Source organism: Pithys albifrons, chromosome 8 (assembly GCF_047495875.1).
Source record: "Pithys albifrons albifrons isolate INPA30051 chromosome 8, PitAlb_v1, whole genome shotgun sequence".
Taxonomy (NCBI): Eukaryota; Metazoa; Chordata; class Aves; order Passeriformes; family Thamnophilidae; genus Pithys; species Pithys albifrons.
In genome coordinates this window covers 19,497,809-19,519,085 of record NC_092465.1, presented here as the reverse complement: position 1 = coordinate 19,519,085, position 21,277 = coordinate 19,497,809, and the positions used below count along the sequence as shown (strand labels likewise).

Sequence of the window (21,277 nt, the reverse complement as noted above, 5' to 3'; positions counted from 1 at the left end):
TGTTGGCAACTAGTTTCTGTAATTTTGATAAAATGCCTATAACAGTAGTTTCTTCCTGAGGGTCTAGGAATGTCCTGCAGGAGACATGTCAGTGATATAAAAATTTTGCATTCATTATAATAATTAGAAAATACACTTCTTAGAACTAAAACACTTGCAAGCACCAGCATAAGAGGGTATCAGTGCAGTGGGGTTTGTAGCTTCAGTGTAAATGATGTATCAGCATAAACTGCATTCACTACTAATTCAGTGTCTTATCTCACAGTTAAGGATTATGTATTCACTCTCAACAAAGCGTATTCACTATTTTCTGCAAGTTTCTCTTAAAAATAGAGGAATAGATTTTGTTGAGCTAAGGATTTTACACTTCGAACAATTCTTTGAGGACAGTGATCATATTCATTACCTTTGAGGTTTAAGGAAAGTCTATTAGATATGTTGTCTCCTGAATGGCAATTAAAAACTTTACAAACTCGATGTAAGAAGGCTCTGTATATAGATGTTCATAAATCATACAGGGAATATTATTTTTTAAACTATAATTCTGCAATTAGAGGAGAACCATTGGAGAGGTGTCTTATAATTGAAAATGATAAGATTTTTTTCCCCAGATTTGTATTTGTTGTATCTTAAAGATAATCCTTACTTTTAGAAGTAATTTAATGAAATTTGAACAGGATAAATAATGCAGTTTGCATTTTAATTGAAAATGTTACAGGGCACATAAAAGTCAGTAACATTTCATTAATGCAACAAGAAGGGCAGAAAGTTGGGCTTTTTCAGTGCATTCAGTGAAATATGAAGATATTGTTTCCACATCAAGTAATTACTTTGTTTTCAAGCTCATGTCTCTTTACAATATTTACTTGGTCTTCTCAAACAAATTGAGTCGTGTGATTTATTACTTGGCAGATAATTATCGTATTTTATCCTGCAGTGTGTTAAATCGTGTCTTTTCTTCTATGTTGTCTTCAAAAGTACTTTGTTGTATACTTGATTTCTGGTGAAAAACAGTGTCAGGCTGCTTCAGAACTTCCATTCTTTTCTTAAATCCAACAGTGTAGCTTGCTTTTAATAGACTGCTCTGTGAATAACAAATGCTTGTGTTGCTGCTTTAACTAAGTTACATGTTCATATAAAAGCTGGGACAAAACTGCAGAATCATCTAGTTGAACCACTCTGCCAACAGCTGCAGCATTCCAAGATATAAACTCACCACCCAATAGCATGAAATTTCACCAGCACAAACTGTTATAAAAATACTTGGTGTGTTAAAAATTTGAGCAACTATTTTGCAACTATTGATCAACTTTCTTTGAAGATAAAATTCACTATCGGAAGTATTCTTCAGTCAGGTGCACCTGTACAGTACCAGTTATTGAAAAGTAGAAAATACAGTAATTGGCTTGGTAAGGGAATGTTTTTCTTTACCTCTTAGATCTTTTACCTCTTACTTCATCTTTATTTGCTCATTACTGTTCACATTAAGATTTACTTGTCAGGTCTCTGGTTCTTTCCACCTGCCTGCCTTTGCATACTCTCAGTTAAATCCAACTTTTTCTTTACAGTCACTGCTCTAAATTGTAGTTTTCCAATAATCTTCACTCTATATTCCCAATGCAGTCTTCATTTTACTAAAATAATTAAGACTTGGCCATAAATAATTTTTTTTCAATTGATTCACATTAGATGCTTCTCATGCCAGTTCTACACTCTGACAAAACACATTCATTATTTCTTTCAGGAAACAATCTTCTGTGCTTTTTAAATTTTTAATCAATTTAAATAATAATATAGTCCCACTATCACAATCTTCTTCTACAAACTTTCAATTTACTAATTTTTAGTGATTGTGATTTAAGGTTAAACATTAGTTTGCTAGAATGAGATTTTAGTTTTATTTTTCAATTGTCTTATAACTTTTCTAAATGTTATTTAATTCTGGCTCAGCTGAATCACAGATCATGTAGTTAAGAATAAATTATATGTATTTACATGGCATTACGGCAAACTGTGTAGCAAAGGTGTCAACCAGTTCTTTTACTATGCACTTCTTAAAAGCAAATCCATAAACATACTCCGGTTTTCGTTAGAAGATAGATAAAAGACAAAGCTGGACTCTTCTCAGATGTGCACAATGGTAAGAAGACAAAAGACATGGGAGATTCTTATTTGATATTAAGGGTTTTAGGAAGGTTTATGGGTTTATGTTTTTAATTTGGGGGGTGGGGGCATATGATTTTCATTTTGGTGTTTTGGGATGGAGTTTTTTAGGGGGGTGAGGTAAATAGTGGAACAGTGGAATGTAATTAGTGGATTATAGATCACACTTTCATACCAACATAGTGTACCACCCTGACTTCTGTTTGTGGGACAAAGTTAGGGAAGTTAGTTTCTTGCAAGAAATCCATTAAGATGAAATAAAGAGCAGTAATTAATTGAAAATGAAAAGCTTTGAATTACTTGGATTAATATACATTTTTAGATTCCTAGAATCTAAAAATTCTCCTAGATCCTCCCCAGAATCATTATTTGGACCATGTCAAGTAGGCTGCCCTTTCTCTCAGAGATATATTTCATTCCCATCCTCTGTTGTCTCTACAGCCAGTTCCTAGCTGACCAAGCATATGCAGCATGCTTCTTCCCAGTGTACCCATTTCGAGCTACCCTATGAGAAAATATGTGGCGTAGAGGTAAAAGAATTATTGCCATCTCTCTCAATTCCTTTGCTATCTTTCTTCCTTTCCCTTTCTGTCCTCATCTGCTAGACTCCATTGTCATATGTTTTATTATCTGTTAAAACATTGATAAAACAAGAAAAATTTTCTTTATTATCAGTGAACAAAAGTTTCCATCTACATTACCACTGTGGCAATGTACAAATACTTTATCCCTTCGACATAAAGAACTTTTAATCCTTATATATCCATACATGGCAACCCTCCTCCATCAAACCCATGTATTCACTCAGATGAGACAGAATATGAGACATCTGGGAATATTTTTCCTGAATTGCATCATCAGTTATCTTCCTTGATGGGCACCTCCAAACCCCACACTAAGCACCTGTGGCAGAGAACCCAGAGCTTCTGCTGAGGATCAGTCTTAGTCCTGTGCACTGGGCAGAGTTTGTATTCTCTCTGCTGGCCCAAAGGTCTGGTACGTCCATTGCTTTTGTGACAGAAACATTTTCAACTGACAAAGCTACTCCTAATTTAAGCCCCATAACTATTTCCCCCCAATCCCACTGACTTTCTGCTGTGTAAGGATTTGTAGAAGTGGCTCTTTTAACTTTGGAGAGTGGCAGTTTCCATCACCAGTTTTACAGTACCGGGAAGAACAGGAAGCCATTACTGCAGCATAAGATAGTGTTAATCTTTTTGATTCAGGAATGGGCTTTCTTCATGGTCTGCCTCAGATGCTCTTTTAGTCCCCTGACCGGGAAAGTTACTGTATTCTTTATGTCTTTTCCTCCCTTGACTCAGGTCTTCCACAGATTGAGAGAGAATGCACCTGTCTGTTACTTGATACCCACTTGGTCAAGTCAGTGTGGTTTCAGCATCTTCTAGCCTTCCTTGTGTGTTGTCCTCCAAGTCCTTCACTATGAGAACATGCTAAACTCAGATCATGTGTGTCACCTGCACCTCCATTCCTATCCATGCACAGCACACCTCCTGCTCATTCCAGCAATCTTACCTGTGTGAAGCACCAAGAATCTAAACCAATGTCTACTGGCTCACTTCTTCTTCCGGTGCAAATGGTCTCTCTGGCAGCATCTTGGGAACTTTCCCTGTTTAAGCATAAAATTCTGAATCTGACACCTTCCAAAGTGGAGGCAACTTTTAATTTTAAGTGGGAATAATGTTCTGGACACAATCCTAGAATCTTCCTTTCCATCCCAAAGATGGTAACTTCCTCCTCTTTCACACCAGGAACACAGTTTGGAACTTCTTCACAGAATCTGCAAAAGTTATGGGAAAAGTGGATAAGTACTACTAAAGATTTTCCCTGGTTTGTTTACAGATTTCAGGAGGCCTTTATATATCCACTACTCAGCTCCAGTGCAAAAATTCCTGGAAAGTCTGTGGCTGCTGAGGTGCCAGGATCTATGGAAAATATTTTGCTATGGGAAATGAAATACATTTATGTCATACTATGTGTTCAGCTATGCCTCCTACAGCAAGGCTGAAAGTAGTAAAGCTTTCTTATATTCTGCTCATACAGCAGGGATAAGCTGGTGTTTGGCAAAATCCTCATTCTATGCATATGAACAGTTCTGATAGGACAACTTTTTTTCTAGTTTTTTTATTGTTTTCTTTGGATATTTGTCCAGAAAAAGATACAAACAGCAACACAAAGAACAACTGGACTACTTATTTATATTGACATGAAGTCATATCAGCCAGAAGACAGAATAGAGAATTAGTATTGCAGTAATTCTTTTATTTTATGTATAAATCTGATACTGGAAGATAAATATTATGGAAATGTAAGCATGAAAAAATACGTTTATATATGAAATACTGCTTTGTTCTAGAGGAGACATGGTTTCCCAGGACAATGTTTTTATCCCTGGATAATTATTAACTGAAATGAAAAAATAGTCTAGAGCCCCTTTGTCTTTGTGTGTATCAAGCGTTGCTTTTCACTTGCTCTTACTGCTGTTCCACCTACCTGAAGCTATAGGAAGGTGAACAAGCAGAGTCAACTTGGGCTTTTGCAGCTTGCTCACTGGAGGCAGCCTGACCAACAACATCCCAGCCTTGAGGAAATGCATAGGTAATTCACAAAACCAAACAACTGTGCAAACATCTTTTTCCAATTTACTGGCATTATATTCTGTATGAAGAAATAATGGAAAATAGGCCCAGAGAACAGCCTCTTAAAATAAAAAATGCATTTTGATTCACATATCTAGATTTAAAGAACAAGCAAAAATAAGAGCTGTAGTTGTCAACAATCTTTTAACTTTCTGCAGACTCTTTGAAACAAGATGAGAATGAAAATTTTCATTTCCTAAATTAACTCATTAAGAAATGCTAATTAATCTCTTTTCTGCATTCAGTTCCCTTTCCAATTGGTTCTCCCTTTCTACTGTCCATTTGCTGTAACTTGTTTGTAGGTGTTGTCTGTGTATGTATGGGTGCTATCTTGGATATATATTATGTAAGTTAATGTCATGGGTATCCTGACATACCTCAGCTAATTCCTGAAGCAAATACCAAAAAAAAAAAGTAAAACAGAAAAAAGCAATTGCCTTCAACCATATGTGTTGAAGAAATTAAAGAGTTCTTCCTAAGGTGGACTTTACAGTCAGCCGAGCATCCGACCAGAGTGTAAAAACACAGTTTTAGATTATAAATATGATAGGGGAAAGGCTCAACACTGGTGGGGAAAAAACCATCAAAAAAAACCAGAATGCAAACAGGAAACAACTTCAAAAAGTTTTAATTTTCTTTTCTTCTTTTCTTAAAAAACCTTCCAGGGGGACTGGATAGCTCAAGGGGTTGGTAATAGGAAACAGAGCCTTTCATCTCTAGGTCACCAGTTCGCATCCAGGCCAGGTCAGTAGTGACCAAAAATTGTTACCATTTGATGGGTTTTCAGTGACCTATATGAAATAAGCTGTTGGAAGCATTGTTGGAACAGTTGCTGGAAGCTGTTCTCTTTTTATCCAAGAAGATGTGGCTGATCTTTTCATAAGCTCAGTGGGGAGACTGCATTACCCGTTCATCTAAAGATGCAAGACACACTGATGGCATTTTGTAGAAATCTTTCTTTCTACAACTATTATCAATTCATAGTTGTTGTAACAATTACTGTAGCTGTTAGTATTCTTCTGCCTGTTCTGGATCTGTGCTGTGGTCCAATGGATCTCAGGGTTGTTATAAAAGTAATTGTTATCAGCACTCAATTCATGCAAAACCATTCTTCATGTGAGCGCAGGTAAACTTAACTTGTTTAAGTTGCAGAACTAAATCCCCATCTTTTTTCTTGACATCTTTATTTTCAGGTTTTTCACCAAGATTAACAGAGGAATTCAATCAGTATAACACATCTGGAACATTTTTATGAGCGGAAAAAAAAAAGATAAGACAAAAACTAGCTGGCCTAGAATTTCAAAGCAGCAATAGCATAACATAATGTCATAGACCACGTCAGACTTGGAATCAATTCCAGAGTTTCTAATTCCATCTCTGATTTTTATGTTGTTCTCAGTTCCATCAAGATAAGTATCACCAGATTTATGTTCAGAATATTACTGGAACCTTTTTAGCCTTTTTAAACACTTCTCAAAATGGATAGCTTATGCATACATTGCCTAGATACTTCACAGTTTCTAGGAAATCTCAAGAAGCAAGCATGATTTCTTTAAAGCTCTCACCAAAAACAGAAGCTACCAAAAAAAAAAAAAAGAAGCTTAAATAGAAAAAACCAAATACATGGTTTTATAAAAGATAAGGATTGTTCTCAGTTACAGAAAGGTCCCATTTCTATTGTCTGGCAATGGAGGAGACCCTTCTAAATAGGAAAATATGCCCTGAAAATAACATTTCTTCCTAAGATCTCTAAACAGATCCTAATTCCTGAACATAACATTTGGGAGGAGGAGGAGGGTGCTGAGTGATGAATAACACAACCACAATATTCCTCTTCCAAAGGCCCTCAAGAGGCTGTGGAATACAGGTAGTAAGACAGCCGTTCTGAGGTTGCTCAGAATTATGTTGGTAGTGGGAAGGATGCACCTACATTGCAGAAATAAGGGATCAAAGATGGACTAAGACAACTTAATACAGTCCAAGTATCCATGCCAATCCTTTCCTGCCTCACTGCAGGACTTGGATTACTGAGAATCAGAGCCCTACTATATATTTTATTTTACTTTTATACAAGGTTTACAGAGGAAAAAAATTAAAATAAAATATAACTTGTGAATGAGAATCTGGTATTGGATACTTCAGGAGAAATAGCTGCTCATCACAAATGTTTTGATAGCTCTGACAGACACATGTGATTAATTACTGTACATATCAGAACAATACACTTCTTATTGACGGAAGGTTTGTTGACATCTTGCCTGCATGTGGCTGAGAAGGCAAATGGCCAAAAGTAATTTAAAATGCAAAATCAAAAGCCCTAAATATGTCCTTCTTTAGATAAATGAAGGGTATTGCTGACTTAAACTCAATACATGAAACAATAAGACTGGAGCTTGAAATAAATTATGTTGATTCAAATAGACACATACTGCAAAACTGTCTTGCTTTTCTATACAAAGAAATTAATCTTTGTTATAATCTTGCATGGAACAATAAGGCAATAAAATATGTATTTAATTCGTGCATAATCCTTTTAATGTAGAGCTTAGTTTCTAGATTCATGGCATTTGTTGTTTCAGCTTAAATTTCAAAGCTACTTTAGTCAAATCTACAGGTTGCGATTTTTCTTTAAACATTTTTAATCTATAATTTGATGCATTTTTAGTATTTTGTTATGTCTGTATTTTCATTTAACATATTTTTCTTTTTTATCTAGAATACAGCAATGTCACCTTCATCTTGTTACCACCGGGTCTTCTCTTTTGTTTTTATATTCATTGTTTTCATTTTCTCACTTATTTTCCTTTTGTTACATGTACTAATGCTAATAATTTAAAAGAACAGTGCAATACTACAGTTATTAATGTACTACTTTAAAATTTATAGTATCAGTTTCTGAACAAGCATTTATTAAGCATTGGTGAAACAGTATACAAAACTTTATTGCTGTAAATTTGCTTACACTCTTTTCTCTTTCCCCCTGTATTTGTGTATTAGGTGGTTGTGAATGCCCTTTTAGGAGCAATTCCATCCATCATGAACGTGCTTCTCGTTTGTCTTATATTCTGGCTAATTTTCAGCATCATGGGAGTAAATCTGTTTGCTGGGAAGTTCTACTACTGTGTTAACACCACAACTGATGAAAGGTTTGAAGTCGACCAAATCAACAATTTTAGTCAGTGCGAGGAACTCATAAAAAACAATCAAAGTGCCCGATGGAAAAACGTGAAAGTAAACTTTGATAATGTAGGATTTGGGTATCTTTCTTTACTTCAAGTAGTAAGTGATCACTCTTTATATACCTTTTACTGTTTATATATAATAGTGTAAAGCAATTCTAGCAACAAGGGGAGAAACATTTACCTCATGATTTTTATCTGTGACTTAGTAATACCACTGCACTGGTAACTGATTACTCTTTTCACCATAAGCAGCAAGTAGAGGCAACTATGATGAATAAAGAATTTTAGGACATCTGAAGAAACAAGTGCTGTTCTTCCTGTTTATAGCTCCCTTAGTTCTCCAGCCCTTTCAAACTTTCAAAGCTACTAGAAATACCTAGGGATGGTAATCAGCTATCTGAATATTTTAAGTTTTCCTGTTGCTAAAAAACAAATATCTGCATTGGTGTGATTAAGTTACAGAGAAGAATTCCAGGTAGTAAATCTCATCTTTGTCATGTGGCTGCCACAAGTGCAGACTTATGTGATCTAGAGAAGCAATTTCTCATTCAGAAGAGAAATAGGAAAAGAAAAATATCACTGAATACTATAATATATGAAATATTTTCTCTGATACTTCTGTGCATAAGCACCTAGTGGGGTTTATTTAGCAAAAATTGAAGGAAGAAGAAAAAAATATGTAGAAAGATACTATAAGATTACGCCTTCACTATCAAAAATTGTGTCCTCACAACTCTATCTTTGTATTTTGAAGTAGCTAACACTCTTTAATACTTTAATTATAAATTATTAATAATTTAATAACAAACCAGCTTTAATCAAGAAAATGCTGGACTCTAAACTATGTTGTGTACCTTTAGCAATCTCTATGGGTACCTTAGGTCTCATTTTTATAGTTTTTAAATAAGTTTCTAGCTTTTATGTTGGCGGATGAAATCTCAGTAATACAAATCATTAACATAATGCAGTTGTATCAAAATGGTCCTGCACAAAGTCTAAAACAATAGTTTTGTGCTATGTAAACTGCCTCTCCCAGCTACTGCAGCTCTTACCTGTGTGACTACAACTGACAATTTAAATAATAATTTCATTATCAATATTTACGTTACTGTCACGTCAGGAAAGAGTGGAGAGGGACCAACAGCATTAAAGAAATAAACTACTGAATGGAATTTCGTTTTGATAAAAAAATTTTATTGTAATAGAAAGACTTGAAATACTTTTTTTTTTGCCTTTTTTATGAAATTCACTGACCCAGGTAGGTAGAATGCTTTATTAAACAAGTTCAGGAGAAACAAGACATCAACAAAACTCTTTTCAAGTAGTTTGCAACTGTTTCTAGTTGTAAGCTAGTCTGCTCTGGGTAATAACACGTAATTTCCTTCCTGCCTTTGTGGCCGCAGTCACCACTCCTCAGCTACTTGCAGTCCTATTTTTCAGCATCTTGGCTATGCAGAGCTTATTCAATTTTCATTGAAAAGCAACAAATATTTTTTACATGAAGACTTAGATTCTTAAATTCCTGGACTTTTCTGGCAGGCAAACTGCGATAAATTTGCTAATTGTTCCCACAATTTCAAAGGAAAAATTAATCTAGACCTACCACAGAGGGACCTAGCTCTCCTGGGAGGACAAGCCCGTTGTTTTTGCAGTATCTGCAATATAGAGATTTAGTGCCAATATGAAAGGCTTCCTTCATGATAGAGGGGACTTTCTGTGTGAGTGGATTGTCCATGTATTGCTAAAATGCCTGTGAAAGCATGAAAGGTTTTTTCGTTTGACATACTGGAAAAAAGGAGGCAGTTCTGTCATTGCACAAAACAGACACTTGGTCCTGCATCTTTTAAGGTTTGGTAAGTAAACCACTAGTAATGATCTTGCTGCTATGGAATGATAAGAGCTCTAGGGCAAAGAAGGAAAAGAATCAGCTTGATTTTCAGTTAATGTGTTAAAATGTGCAGAATCTATGTTTTTTCACCTTCAAGAACACAATTCATAAGTGTTCCAGAGTCTTATATTTCTTTCTCAATCAAAGAAGACAGTTATAAGGTGATTTTCTATTTGATATATAAAGTACATTGGATGAGACTCTAGAACAGGACTGCAAAGCTACTGTGTCCAAAATAAACATGAGGAATGAATAGTTGTCACAGCCCTCTATTTCCCTACCCTTCCTAAGCAGATTGTAGCAATAGTAAAGATGACTAAATACTAAGGTATTACACAATTAGAGGTATCCATTACTATGTCAGAAACAAAGACAAAGCTATTGAAACTTTAGTATTTGGCCTAAAATAAGATATTGAGCCTGAAAAATCTGATTATAAAAGCTTGGTTGCAAATGGGTATGATTTTGTGCACCTAATGTGAACATTAATGGCCTTTTGAAAACATCTTAATGATTACTTGAAGACTCTATTGAAGTAATTTGGTTCTCCACCTAATAGCCTCAGGCACAGCCTTTTGTTAGGTTGTGATGGACCTGAGAAAATAACCCCATAGAGCTCAAAGTCATGTTCCTAACGACGATCTCCATGCTAAGTGTCAATGCATGAATGACTGACACAAGGGCCCTGTTTTCAGGCATCTAGAACCTAACTACAGAAACCTTCTTCCAGTTCTCCAAGATTATTGCCATTCTCCATTTCTGCCCTCTGATTCGTGCCCTTTGCATCAGCTAAAGAATGTTGTGAATCCTTTCAGCTTCTCTGGGTTACAGGAACCATAACTGTTTACTTTCTGTATCACTACCTTGAGTGAATATTACTGGAACTAGTACCATTTTCATTACAAAAAAATCAAAATGAAAACAAGTCAAAAAACCTCCAAACCCAGGCACGGAGGACTTAAAAGTTCTTGGAAAGACATGAGTCCTGTGAACAACTTTTTTTTCAAATGTTTCTGGTAGTATATGTGTCTGTTCGTCACAGAAAACGCTTCCTTTTTTTAAGAGTTATATGGAAAAGAAACATAGGCATTTCACACAAGTGTTCAAAAGTAGTGGGTTTATTTCAGAAAAATATTCTGGGATCAAAAATTAGAAATATGTCATAGTAGCTTTTTAAGCAAAAAGAACTCTCTGAAAAGCTCTTTCTTGAGTTTACTTGGCAGTCATAGCAAATGAATTTCTGGAATGAGTGGCCTAAGAAAAGCACACAAGCTAATTTTGGTTGGCATTAGTTTGGGGTTTTTTTCTTTTGGGAGACAGGTATGTGTGCAAAATCTTCAGTATTATAAATCCTTAGTCTTATAGCAATGGTACAGTTCTTACTGCCCAAAACTACAGGCTAACAGTATATGCCATTGTTCAAGTTTTATGGACTTTATTGATCAGGCTATTTTCCAGAATTCTTACAGGATTTGGAGTATAAATATTTATGCCATCAGTCATATAAATACACATTCTCTCTGTAAGAATTTTTTTCTTCTATGATGCAGCATAGATCATGTGGGTTTCTGTGGATCTTCAAGCTTCTTTTTTCATTTCTTGCTCTGATCTTGCTTGAGTATTTCTCTGTCCCTAAAGAGAAGCATCAAAGCAGAAACAGATCTGCTGGAGAAATTCCTTTCACAATTGTCATGCATCAGTGAGTGAAGAGGAAGAGGTTGGTGTACACAAAGAGATGTGGCATCTGCCCTGATAATTTTATGGCCTTATGCCTTTTAACCTGAGCCTAGTGTTTGGATTCTTTGGTAAGTAAATCTCTCAGGGGCCCGCTTTTATCCTGCCAACAAGCATACACCCTGGTTACCAGGAGAAAATGTGGCAAACCAGTGGGCCTCCAAGCACAATATTATGTTATACTTCAGTTACTAATAGCAGTAAGAAAATACATCTTGTAAAGTGTAGGGAGAAAAAATCAGAAGTTGAATTCTAGGGCTAGAAGTTTAGGATACCTTCAAAGTTCCAGCAGGTCAATGTTTTAAAAGCAAGACGCTATTGTATCTCCAAAAGGGAATGTGAATCTTCCTAGTGGTTATATCTGGTAAAGAAATTGAGTGGGGAACTCCAGCATGACTTACAACTTCATTAGAAATTATTTATCAGGGGGAAAAGAATCTATGTATTTTTACCGACAGTAAAGGAGAAGGGGGATTTTTGTTCTATTTTTTTTTCTAACTGCATTTGAATTTGCATTTGAATGTGTCACTGACATTTCCTTGGGGGAAAGAAAACATTTGGAACAGAGGCTGATTTCTGTTATACTGCTGTAATCTTTGAAATCAATTAATTACTCGTAATGTGTTGTCACTAAAAATATGCAATATATTTTATATGGTAATATGCAAAAAGGAAACTAATAATTTGATCTCCTGGTCATTTTCTGTGTTACTTTCTATTCAATATGCACAAATACTCAAAGGATACCTTCTTTCTGATGAAGAAAACATATTGCAGATAAATATAAGCAGGCCTAAACATCTGCAGTAGAAATAACACACTATCACTAAATGTGATGCCTTGACTCTCTCTTAATTCCTTCAATAATTTTAATCTAACAGTTTTATGAAACTGACTGTGTAAAACAAAAGGTAGTAATGTGTTATATTTCTGTTTTTCCACACCCACACTCTTTTCAATTTTTTTTTTTTTAACAGCAACAATACTAATACAACTCAGTTCTTCAGTTTTCTAGTACTAGCTGAAAGGTACTCTCTGTTTATACTTCAGTACTTTATTGATCATGGTGAAGCTTCATATTTTAAAATTGGTCTATTTTTTTTCATTCACGGTAGTCTAGGTTACACTAATAAATTTTTTAAAACCCCAATAATAATTTAATTTTTCCTGGAGGATGATAGGTAAAGATCATCATGTGTCTGAATCTGAGGCAACTGCATAGACTTTGCAAAAGTGCCACTTCATCATTTGCATCATCTTTCTCATATAAAAGTATACCCATTACTTGCATTTAGTATTTCAGGTTGAAGTGCTGATTTCAAGTTATGACATTAAAAAAATGCAAATAGTGTACCAAAGCAAAAACAAAAGTAGCAAGGCCTGAAGTAATCATCCTGCCCTACTTAGATCTCACTAGAGGAAAGGCCAAGACCCTGTTTAGTCATTTCCATAGATGAACTACTGTAAGAGAGCTCAGAGGAAAGTAATGAGAGTGACCAGAGTTCTGAAGAACAAGATCTATGTGGGAAGATTGAAGGAACTGCCTAATGAAGAAAGGCAGCAACAATCAGTTTGCAAATAAAAGATGCTGCATGAAGGTGATTAATACTGTTCTCCAGATATGTAATGACTATGACAAGAGACAGTCTTAAAAGGAACAGAAGGATGCAGGTGTTAAGAAACAATAAAAGCAAGTGCTGAAAGAAATCTGTTTTATAATGTTGTGGAGTGTTCACTATTAAAAGCCTTTGAGACAAAGTTAAACATATATTAGTAATTATATCTACTTCTAATCCCTTGAAGTCCAAGTATTCCACAAGGACTTCAAATTCTTCAGTTGAGACTTCTACTTTTTTTCAGATTTAGTCTTGATTTATTAGTACTCTGATACTACACCTTAAGTTCACCATTGTACTGTTAGTTGCCTGAACTTCATGTTTGCTGTCTTGACCCCAAGATGTGAAAGTTGATGCATATTGGATTTGCATCAAAACATAATTATGCTTTTTTCAGTATTCCACTGTTTCAAAAGTGTAAGAGACCTCTTTTCCTTTATGAGAATAATTTCTTCTCATTTTAAGTTCACTTCAGTAGAATGCCAAACTGCTCTGTGTGCTGCATAAGCAAAGGCTTTTTGAAACTTCCACTGGAACTAAACCTCAAGAAGATGCTGATGCAGCAATAACCATGGATGAAGAGTGTTCCGTTCCTGATTCTATTCTGCAACTGGTCTCTATGGCAAGGAATATGAAGGAACTAATGACCTGCAGTCTTGATTAGCAAAATTATGAGGATTAAATGACAGAGGACTGTCTACTTTTTGCTTTATTTTGGACACAACTGGATTAAAGCTTGAGTGATTTCTCCTTGAGATGTTGCCTAGTTAAAAGAAAAGTAATTGCTACAACAAAGTAAATTACTTTCTGTTTAGAGTCTCAGATTAAGCAATCTACATTTCACTGTCAAATATAAAAACTTACAGATTTGGGGCAGAAGAAATAGCTATAAAATTTCACTAAATGCTGTTATCTATGAGACAAATTAAGTATTCAATGCACATAAAACATTCTTACCAGTTAATCTCAGAATGTATCTGAGAGATCTAGCCTCTGTAAAGCACAATACAATATATTTAAAGTAGAAGTATTAAATTAGGTATAATCTTTCAAAGTAGAGAAAAATGTAAATTCTGATTGATAGGAAAATAACTTTTTTGAGCTGATCAAATTTTTGGTTCCCTTTTATTGCACCTTTCTGATTTGAGAGGGAGGAACTAGATATCAGTGTTCATTGGTGGTAACTGAGTTGCATGAGGCTACTTCTCAGCCTTTGCAGTTGACATGATTTTGTGAACTAAAATGATACCGCCTTCTGTAATTTTTGATAATTAATTAGAAATAAGAAATAAGTTAATTATGTTTACTGCTTAAATTTTCATATAGAGACAAAGTAGTGGGATACACAGCAGTATATCTGACGAGCAGCTCTGTAGAAAGCCAAGAGACAAAATTCTTTGAAATCCAATGTTATGCTAATTATTCCTGGTGCTGTACTGAGTTGCTGGAAATTATTAAATGAGTTGTCTTCAAGCTCTGTGCTTAAACAGGTGTGTACCGTTTACAGGCTACATTTAAAGGCTGGATGGATATTATGTATGCAGCTATTGACTCAAGAGATGTAAGTAATGCAAAATATTATCTTTTTTTTCTTGAGGTCTATCAGCAAGTGTGTATTTATGCATTTTACATAAGCAGTTAATATCCATACAACAGAATGAAGAAAATTAAATTGATTAGTATGAGATTCTGTGGTAATAAAATGTGGAATAATGAATACAAACTGCCAGATGCTCTCAGCAATGAATGGAATGGACAAAATATATTGATAAATGTCATAGGAGTATTATCCAAACACAAAATATGGGAGACATTTTGTCCAAGGTTGCCAATTGTTCAGTTGAAATTTTCACATGAAATCTTAGGAATTATATTTCATTTCTTTTCCCCCTTAGGTATTACAGCAACCCAAGTATGAAGACAACCTGTATATGTATTTGTATTTTGTCATCTTTATTATTTTTGGGTCTTTCTTCACCCTGAACTTGTTCATTGGTGTCATTATTGATAACTTCAATCAGCAAAAAAAGAAGATAAGTATTGTTACATTTCCCTTCTAAAGATATTCTACAATATTACATTTTTGCAGGTGCATGATATATAGAAAGTAGACCTATGGTTTGGTTGAAACTGAAAAAGCTTGAAGTGTGTTAGGGCATAAAATCATACCTGTAGTATGCATTAACATCATAAGATTTTTCATTGTAGCGAATGGGACAGATCCTTCTGTTATCTATGTCCAGTTTAGCCTTCCTCAAGTCATCTGCTTGTCCATGCCTAAACTTCATGATCAAACTCCTGACTTGGGTCCCTACATTAAAGCACTCAGAATTTCTTGATTTTTTTTTCTTCTTGATTTGTAGTTATTCTATCAGCACACAAAACTATGGTTATGAAACACAAGGCATAATTTCAACACACAGCCACAGGTGCTGTTTTAATAACCACTACAGGTGCTGTTTTAATGATCCCCAGTATGCAAGTTCTATTTTGTGGCACTGAACAATCAGAAACTATACAGAGCAAAAATGGTTTGTAACTATTGTTTCGCACAGCAGATGTGGATAATGTCATTGGTATAGATGGTCTGAATATATATAGATGCTCATCTTTAAAATTATTTTCTGTAACCAGATAAAATAATGAAAGCTAAAGGACAAAAGCAGCTATGAATTACCAGTTTACTTTTTCTATACTGGACTGCATCACTTTCTTTGGGTTTATGTTAATAATGAGAGATGCTAAGTAAGATTTTTGGAACCTGTACATGGTAGAGACCTAGAGATATATGGTCAGGGAATCTGTCCGGCTTATGGTCCACGCAGTCTTCAAGCTTACCACACACTCATCCACAAAGGGCTGTATCCAGTCCTATGTGTGCATTGACATTCCTGGAATTAGATGTTTGCAAGTATCTCTTGTCCAGGAAAAATTTTCTTCAAGAGGTATGAAAGTCTCATAGGTTTTTATTCAAGCTGTCTCTAAAAGAAAGTTATTATTGAATTTGGTTAGGTTGCCATGAAAGTCCTGTAATTCTGTCTTTATCATTGTTGTCAGACTACAAAGGCCAGTTCAGGCTTTTGCTAAACAGAACTTCATTGAACAAGGAACCTAATCATGATAAAAGACTCAAAAGACAGCATTTTGCTCTTAATAGTATCAAGAGTGCTTCAATCTCTAGTTATGTTTCTCCAAAGTCTGATAATCCATCTTCTAAAAAACCTTGAAGACTTTGAGTCCCAATGTTAATTTTATGATTGCTAAACAAGGCATACCTAATGCCCTAACACATTCGTGTACTGAAAATCTGACTTTGTTTGCTTCCTTTGTTTCACTAAAATCGCAGTTCAGAAGTCACAGTACTGAGCAGTCCAGACTATCTGAGCTTCTCTCAAATATTATTTTCTGTCTCTCTTCATATAGAAGAGGTACTGAAAATTATTTCTTGGAGATCAAGGAAAGTAATTGTAGAGAAATGTTGTATTGCTCTTTGTTTTTGTGAGATGCAGTCCTAGATGTCCACACAACTTCTAGACTACCTGCTTATACTGCAGACAGCCACATTTGCTACCCAAGAGATTATTCTCAATTCAGTATTCTTGATTTTCATTAAATCACTCAATCAAACAGTCAATTGTTATTTCTCTAAGAGTTTTTTCTGCACTGCATATGAATGTGATTATAACCAGTTTTGATTTCATGTTTTTACTTTGGAGGTCAAGACATATTTATGACAGAAGAGCAGAAGAAATACTACAATGCGATGAAAAAGCTGGGATCCAAAAAACCACAAAAACCTATACCAAGACCAGGGGTAAAATTATTTATACATGTCAGACCAATAGCTGTTTACAAAGAGTTTTTACTGATACAAAGAGAGCAGAAATATGCCCATGTGAAAATTATCATTAACTGTGTATTAGCCAGCAGAAATGGAAAATAAAAACATGAGGAAAATTAGTTTTTCCCTTTACAACCAATTTATGTATGACTATGCAACAAAGGAGGCTGAACTAAACTGTTGTATTTGAGTACTCTACTTAAGATCATTAGTTACATTTTTATTGAAATCTCATAGGTCGTATTGCATGTGTTTTTCTACTTTCTTCTAACAGGAAAAGAAAAACATTTGCTGTTTGTATTGGATGTTTCTTCTTTTCTTTCTTCCTCAGAATAAATTCCAAGGCATGGTCTTCGATTTTGTGACACAGCAAGTATTTGACATCAGCATCATGATTCTTATTTGTCTTAACATGGTTACCATGATGGTAGAAACAGACGACCAGAGTGAAGAAATGGAAAATATTTTATACTGGATAAACCTGGTGTTCATTGTCCTTTTCACTGGAGAATGTGTCCTAAAATTAATTTCACTTCGCCATTACTACTTCACTATAGGCTGGAACATTTTTGATTTTGTGGTTGTGATTCTCTCTATAGTAGGTACGTCTTGTTTATTAAACAAAAAAAGAAAGTAAAATGAATATGAGGTAAACTTTTACTTGAACAGAGTTTATATGATTAGCTTTTGCCTTTGCAAAATTTATCAACCAGGTCATTCAACTTTCATTTTATCTCATAATTTAGCTAAATCAACCATCACAACTGTTATAATCATTCAACATATATTGCACCTGCAACGATTAAGTGTAACTGCTATAACAGAAACTGTACAAGTGGAATCTACGGAGTATCTTTGATTGCTACACAGAACTGCCAATTTTAAAAATATTTTTCTAAATTCCTATTGTGATATGGAGATGAAGAGATAATTGACTTTCTTCTTTTCTTTTTTTCTTTTTTTAGGAATGTTCTTAGCTGAGATGATTGAGAAGTACTTTGTATCCCCCACACTATTCAGAGTCATCCGACTTGCCAGAATCGGTCGAATCCTGCGCCTCATCAAAGGCGCCAAGGGAATCCGCACTCTGCTTTTTGCTTTGATGATGTCCCTTCCTGCTCTGTTCAACATTGGTCTGCTGCTCTTCCTGGTCATGTTCATCTATGCCATATTTGGCATGTCCAACTTTGCCTACGTTAAGAGGGAAGCTGGGATTGATGACATGTTCAACTTTGAAACGTTTGGCAACAGCATGATCTGCTTGTTTCAGATCACCACGTCTGCCGGCTGGGACGGTTTGCTCGCCCCAATCCTGAACAGTGGGGAGCCCGACTGTGACCCTAATAAGGCTCATCCAGGGAGCTCTGTGAAAGGTGACTGTGGCAACCCTTCTGTTGGGATTTTCTTCTTTGTCAGCTACATTATCATCTCCTTTCTGGTAGTGGTGAACATGTACATTGCTGTGATTTTGGAGAACTTTGGTGTTGCCACTGAAGAAAGTGCTGAACCCTTGAGTGAGGATGACTTTGAGATGTTCTATGAAGTCTGGGAGAAATTTGATCCTGATGCAACACAATTCATGGAATTTGAGAAATTGTCTGATTTTGCAGCAGCACTTGACCCTCCCCTTCATTTACCCAAACCAAATAAAGTGCAGCTCATTGCAATGGATCTGCCCATGGTGAGCGGTGACAGAATTCACTGCCTTGACATCCTGTTTGCTTTCACCAAGCGTGTTTTGGGGGAGAGTGGGGAGATGGATGCCCTCAGAATACAGATGGAAGATCGGTTTATGGCATCCAATCCTTCTAAAGCTTCCTATGAACCAATTACGACTACATTAAAAAGAAAACAGGAGGAAGTATCTGCTGTTATTATCCAGCGTGCTTACAGACGCCACCTTTTAAAACGAACAGTAAAACAAGCTTCCTTTATCTATAACAAAAACAAAACTGAAGGAGGGACTGGTCAGGGTATGAAAGATGAAATCCTTATTGACAAGTTAAATGAAAACTCATTTACAGAGAAAACTGATATAACCGCATCAACAGCAGTTTGTCCACCTTCTTATGATCGTGTAATGAGGCCAGTCAAAGAAAAGCATGAAAAGGAAGATAAAGACAGTCAGAAATAAAAGCAAAATAAAATCATATATGTGCAAAATAGTTCATAGCCTGTAAGGATCATGTGTTTGTGTCAACAGGACTCCTAAAGGAGGTCTATGCCAAACTGACAATTTTTACGAATATACTGTATATCAAAGGTCAGTGCCTATTAAAAGACAGTGACCCCTTGTCAGTGACTGTTACTGTGATAATAGGAAACAACCTTGACAGGAGGTTACTGTTCTCACTACCAGCTGACACTGCTGAAGAGGAGAGAAAGAATGGCTACACAGACTGTAGGGACCAGTTAAAGGGGTGCAAGACCAAGTATTTGTGTGTTTAGCATAAAACAATATGGTAACTGTATCCACTGTTTGCATTTCAACTGCCACACACTTCATATTTTTACAAAATCTGTGTTGGTGGATTCATCTTGTTTTTATTCATATGTTGTTTATTATATGTGACTATTTTTGTAAATGGGGCTTCTGTTGGGGAAGGGGATTAAGTACACCTTTACAGGTACAAGGGCCAGATGTTCTATTATACAACTGATATACACACAGAAATTATTTGCATGAAGGCATGCTGCACTTATAGATCATGCATGAAAGTAACATTAAGTCACAAAGAACAGATTTTTTTAGCACAGTGTTTCTGGAAAGGAGTAACAGATTTTGAGGTGCTTAATTAACGTATTCATGTTGTCTCATGTCCGAACAAGTCTTGGTATGCCTGTGGAGTCCCCGACAAGAATAGTAGAGAGGGTTTTTTTTTTTTGCACAGACCATTAAGTTTCAGAAGATGCAAACTTCTTCCTAGGTCCGGAGTCACAGATTTTGTCTTTGTCAAATGTCTTTCTGCATACAAATACTAAATGAATCTGCCTCAGCCCTCCAAATTGAACAAAAAGAGCCCGTTGTTCTGCTTTATCCTGCAGTATTGTTTAGCCATCTTCAGCTCTCAGTAAGGTTGATGTTGTACACGTTAATGAAAAGCCCTTGCTATGTAAATAGTAATTTTTAACCTGTGGTGCATGTTTGAGCAAACAGATAATGACTTTAGCACATTTATTGCATCAAATATGTACCACAATAGGTGTAGTGTGCAAGCGTTCAACAGGTAAAATTAGGTATTATCTACCATTATAGATAGTTTGGATGCAATCAATGCATGTTTATATTGCCTATGCTGTTCCTTTGACTGTCCAGGATTCTTAAACGTGGGAAGCCATACATCAGAGCTAAGTGAAATAAACTACTCAACAGGACCTCATTCCTCCATACCATTAAGCAATATTTTGCAGCTATTTAGGAGCTTTATTTGTTTTACATTTTTGAATTTTCAGTGAAAAGCATATAGTGTATATCCAAACTGTACAGACATGTTGAAAACTACTAAACCTGTTGAAAATAATGTTAGTATTTTATAAGCAAATATAAATACTGTAAAAATCATTTTATTTTATTTTTCAGCATTATGTACATAAAATAAGAACTGAATTTTATCTTCAGGTTGATGTCACACCATTTTTGTTACTTTCTGTCCATAGCACTTTTTCACAGAAGTACTTCAGAAAACAAGGTATAACTGAGTGAATGGATAGCTGCAGGTTCTTATTTTTTACAATATTTGCAAACATGTCAATACTTTCTGTGAAGTTCATATTTTGCTTCTAAAAATCTAAGGTTTTTTGCAGTTGGGAAATGGTCTAAAGTTCAAATTGAATGTCTAAGCAGTGCCTGCATCATAAGTTTTCAGATACAACCTTTCCTTCACAGAATCCTTAATCTTTTCTCATATTTACTCACAGATTTCTTTTTATTCATGCTGCAATAGAACAGTTCTAAATGTTATCTAGGGTCAACAATATTTTTTCACAAAGAGAAAGTAGCAAAATTGTATAATCCAACACATCAGGACATTTTATGTTTCTTACACAGGAAAATTAAATATAGATTACTTTTATTAAAATTACTGACTAACTCTGTATTAGTGAACTGCATGCAGGAAAATGCTACTATTACCCTAACTGATGCTAAAGAACATTATTAATGCGTCAAAATAATAAAGATTACATTTTTTATTGTA

At 35.3% G+C, this 21,277-nt stretch overlaps 1 protein-coding gene across 1 annotated transcript in view; it reads left to right on the top strand.

Annotated features, from left to right (window-relative positions):
* The window catches only part of LOC139674848 (sodium channel protein type 1 subunit alpha-like), a 96,554-nt gene extending 75,277 nt beyond the window's left edge, over positions 1 to 21,277 (top strand). The window contains 9 exon segments of the mRNA XM_071561698.1: positions 1,503 to 1,543; positions 2,605 to 2,662; positions 2,664 to 2,693; positions 7,818 to 8,099; positions 14,748 to 14,801; positions 15,136 to 15,273; positions 16,950 to 17,054; positions 17,413 to 17,683; positions 18,047 to 21,277. Of these exon segments, the coding sequence (XP_071417799.1) occupies positions 1,503 to 1,543; positions 2,605 to 2,662; positions 2,664 to 2,693; positions 7,818 to 8,099; positions 14,748 to 14,801; positions 15,136 to 15,273; positions 16,950 to 17,054; positions 17,413 to 17,683; positions 18,047 to 19,215 (2,148 nt within the window). The 3' untranslated portion in view covers positions 19,216 to 21,277.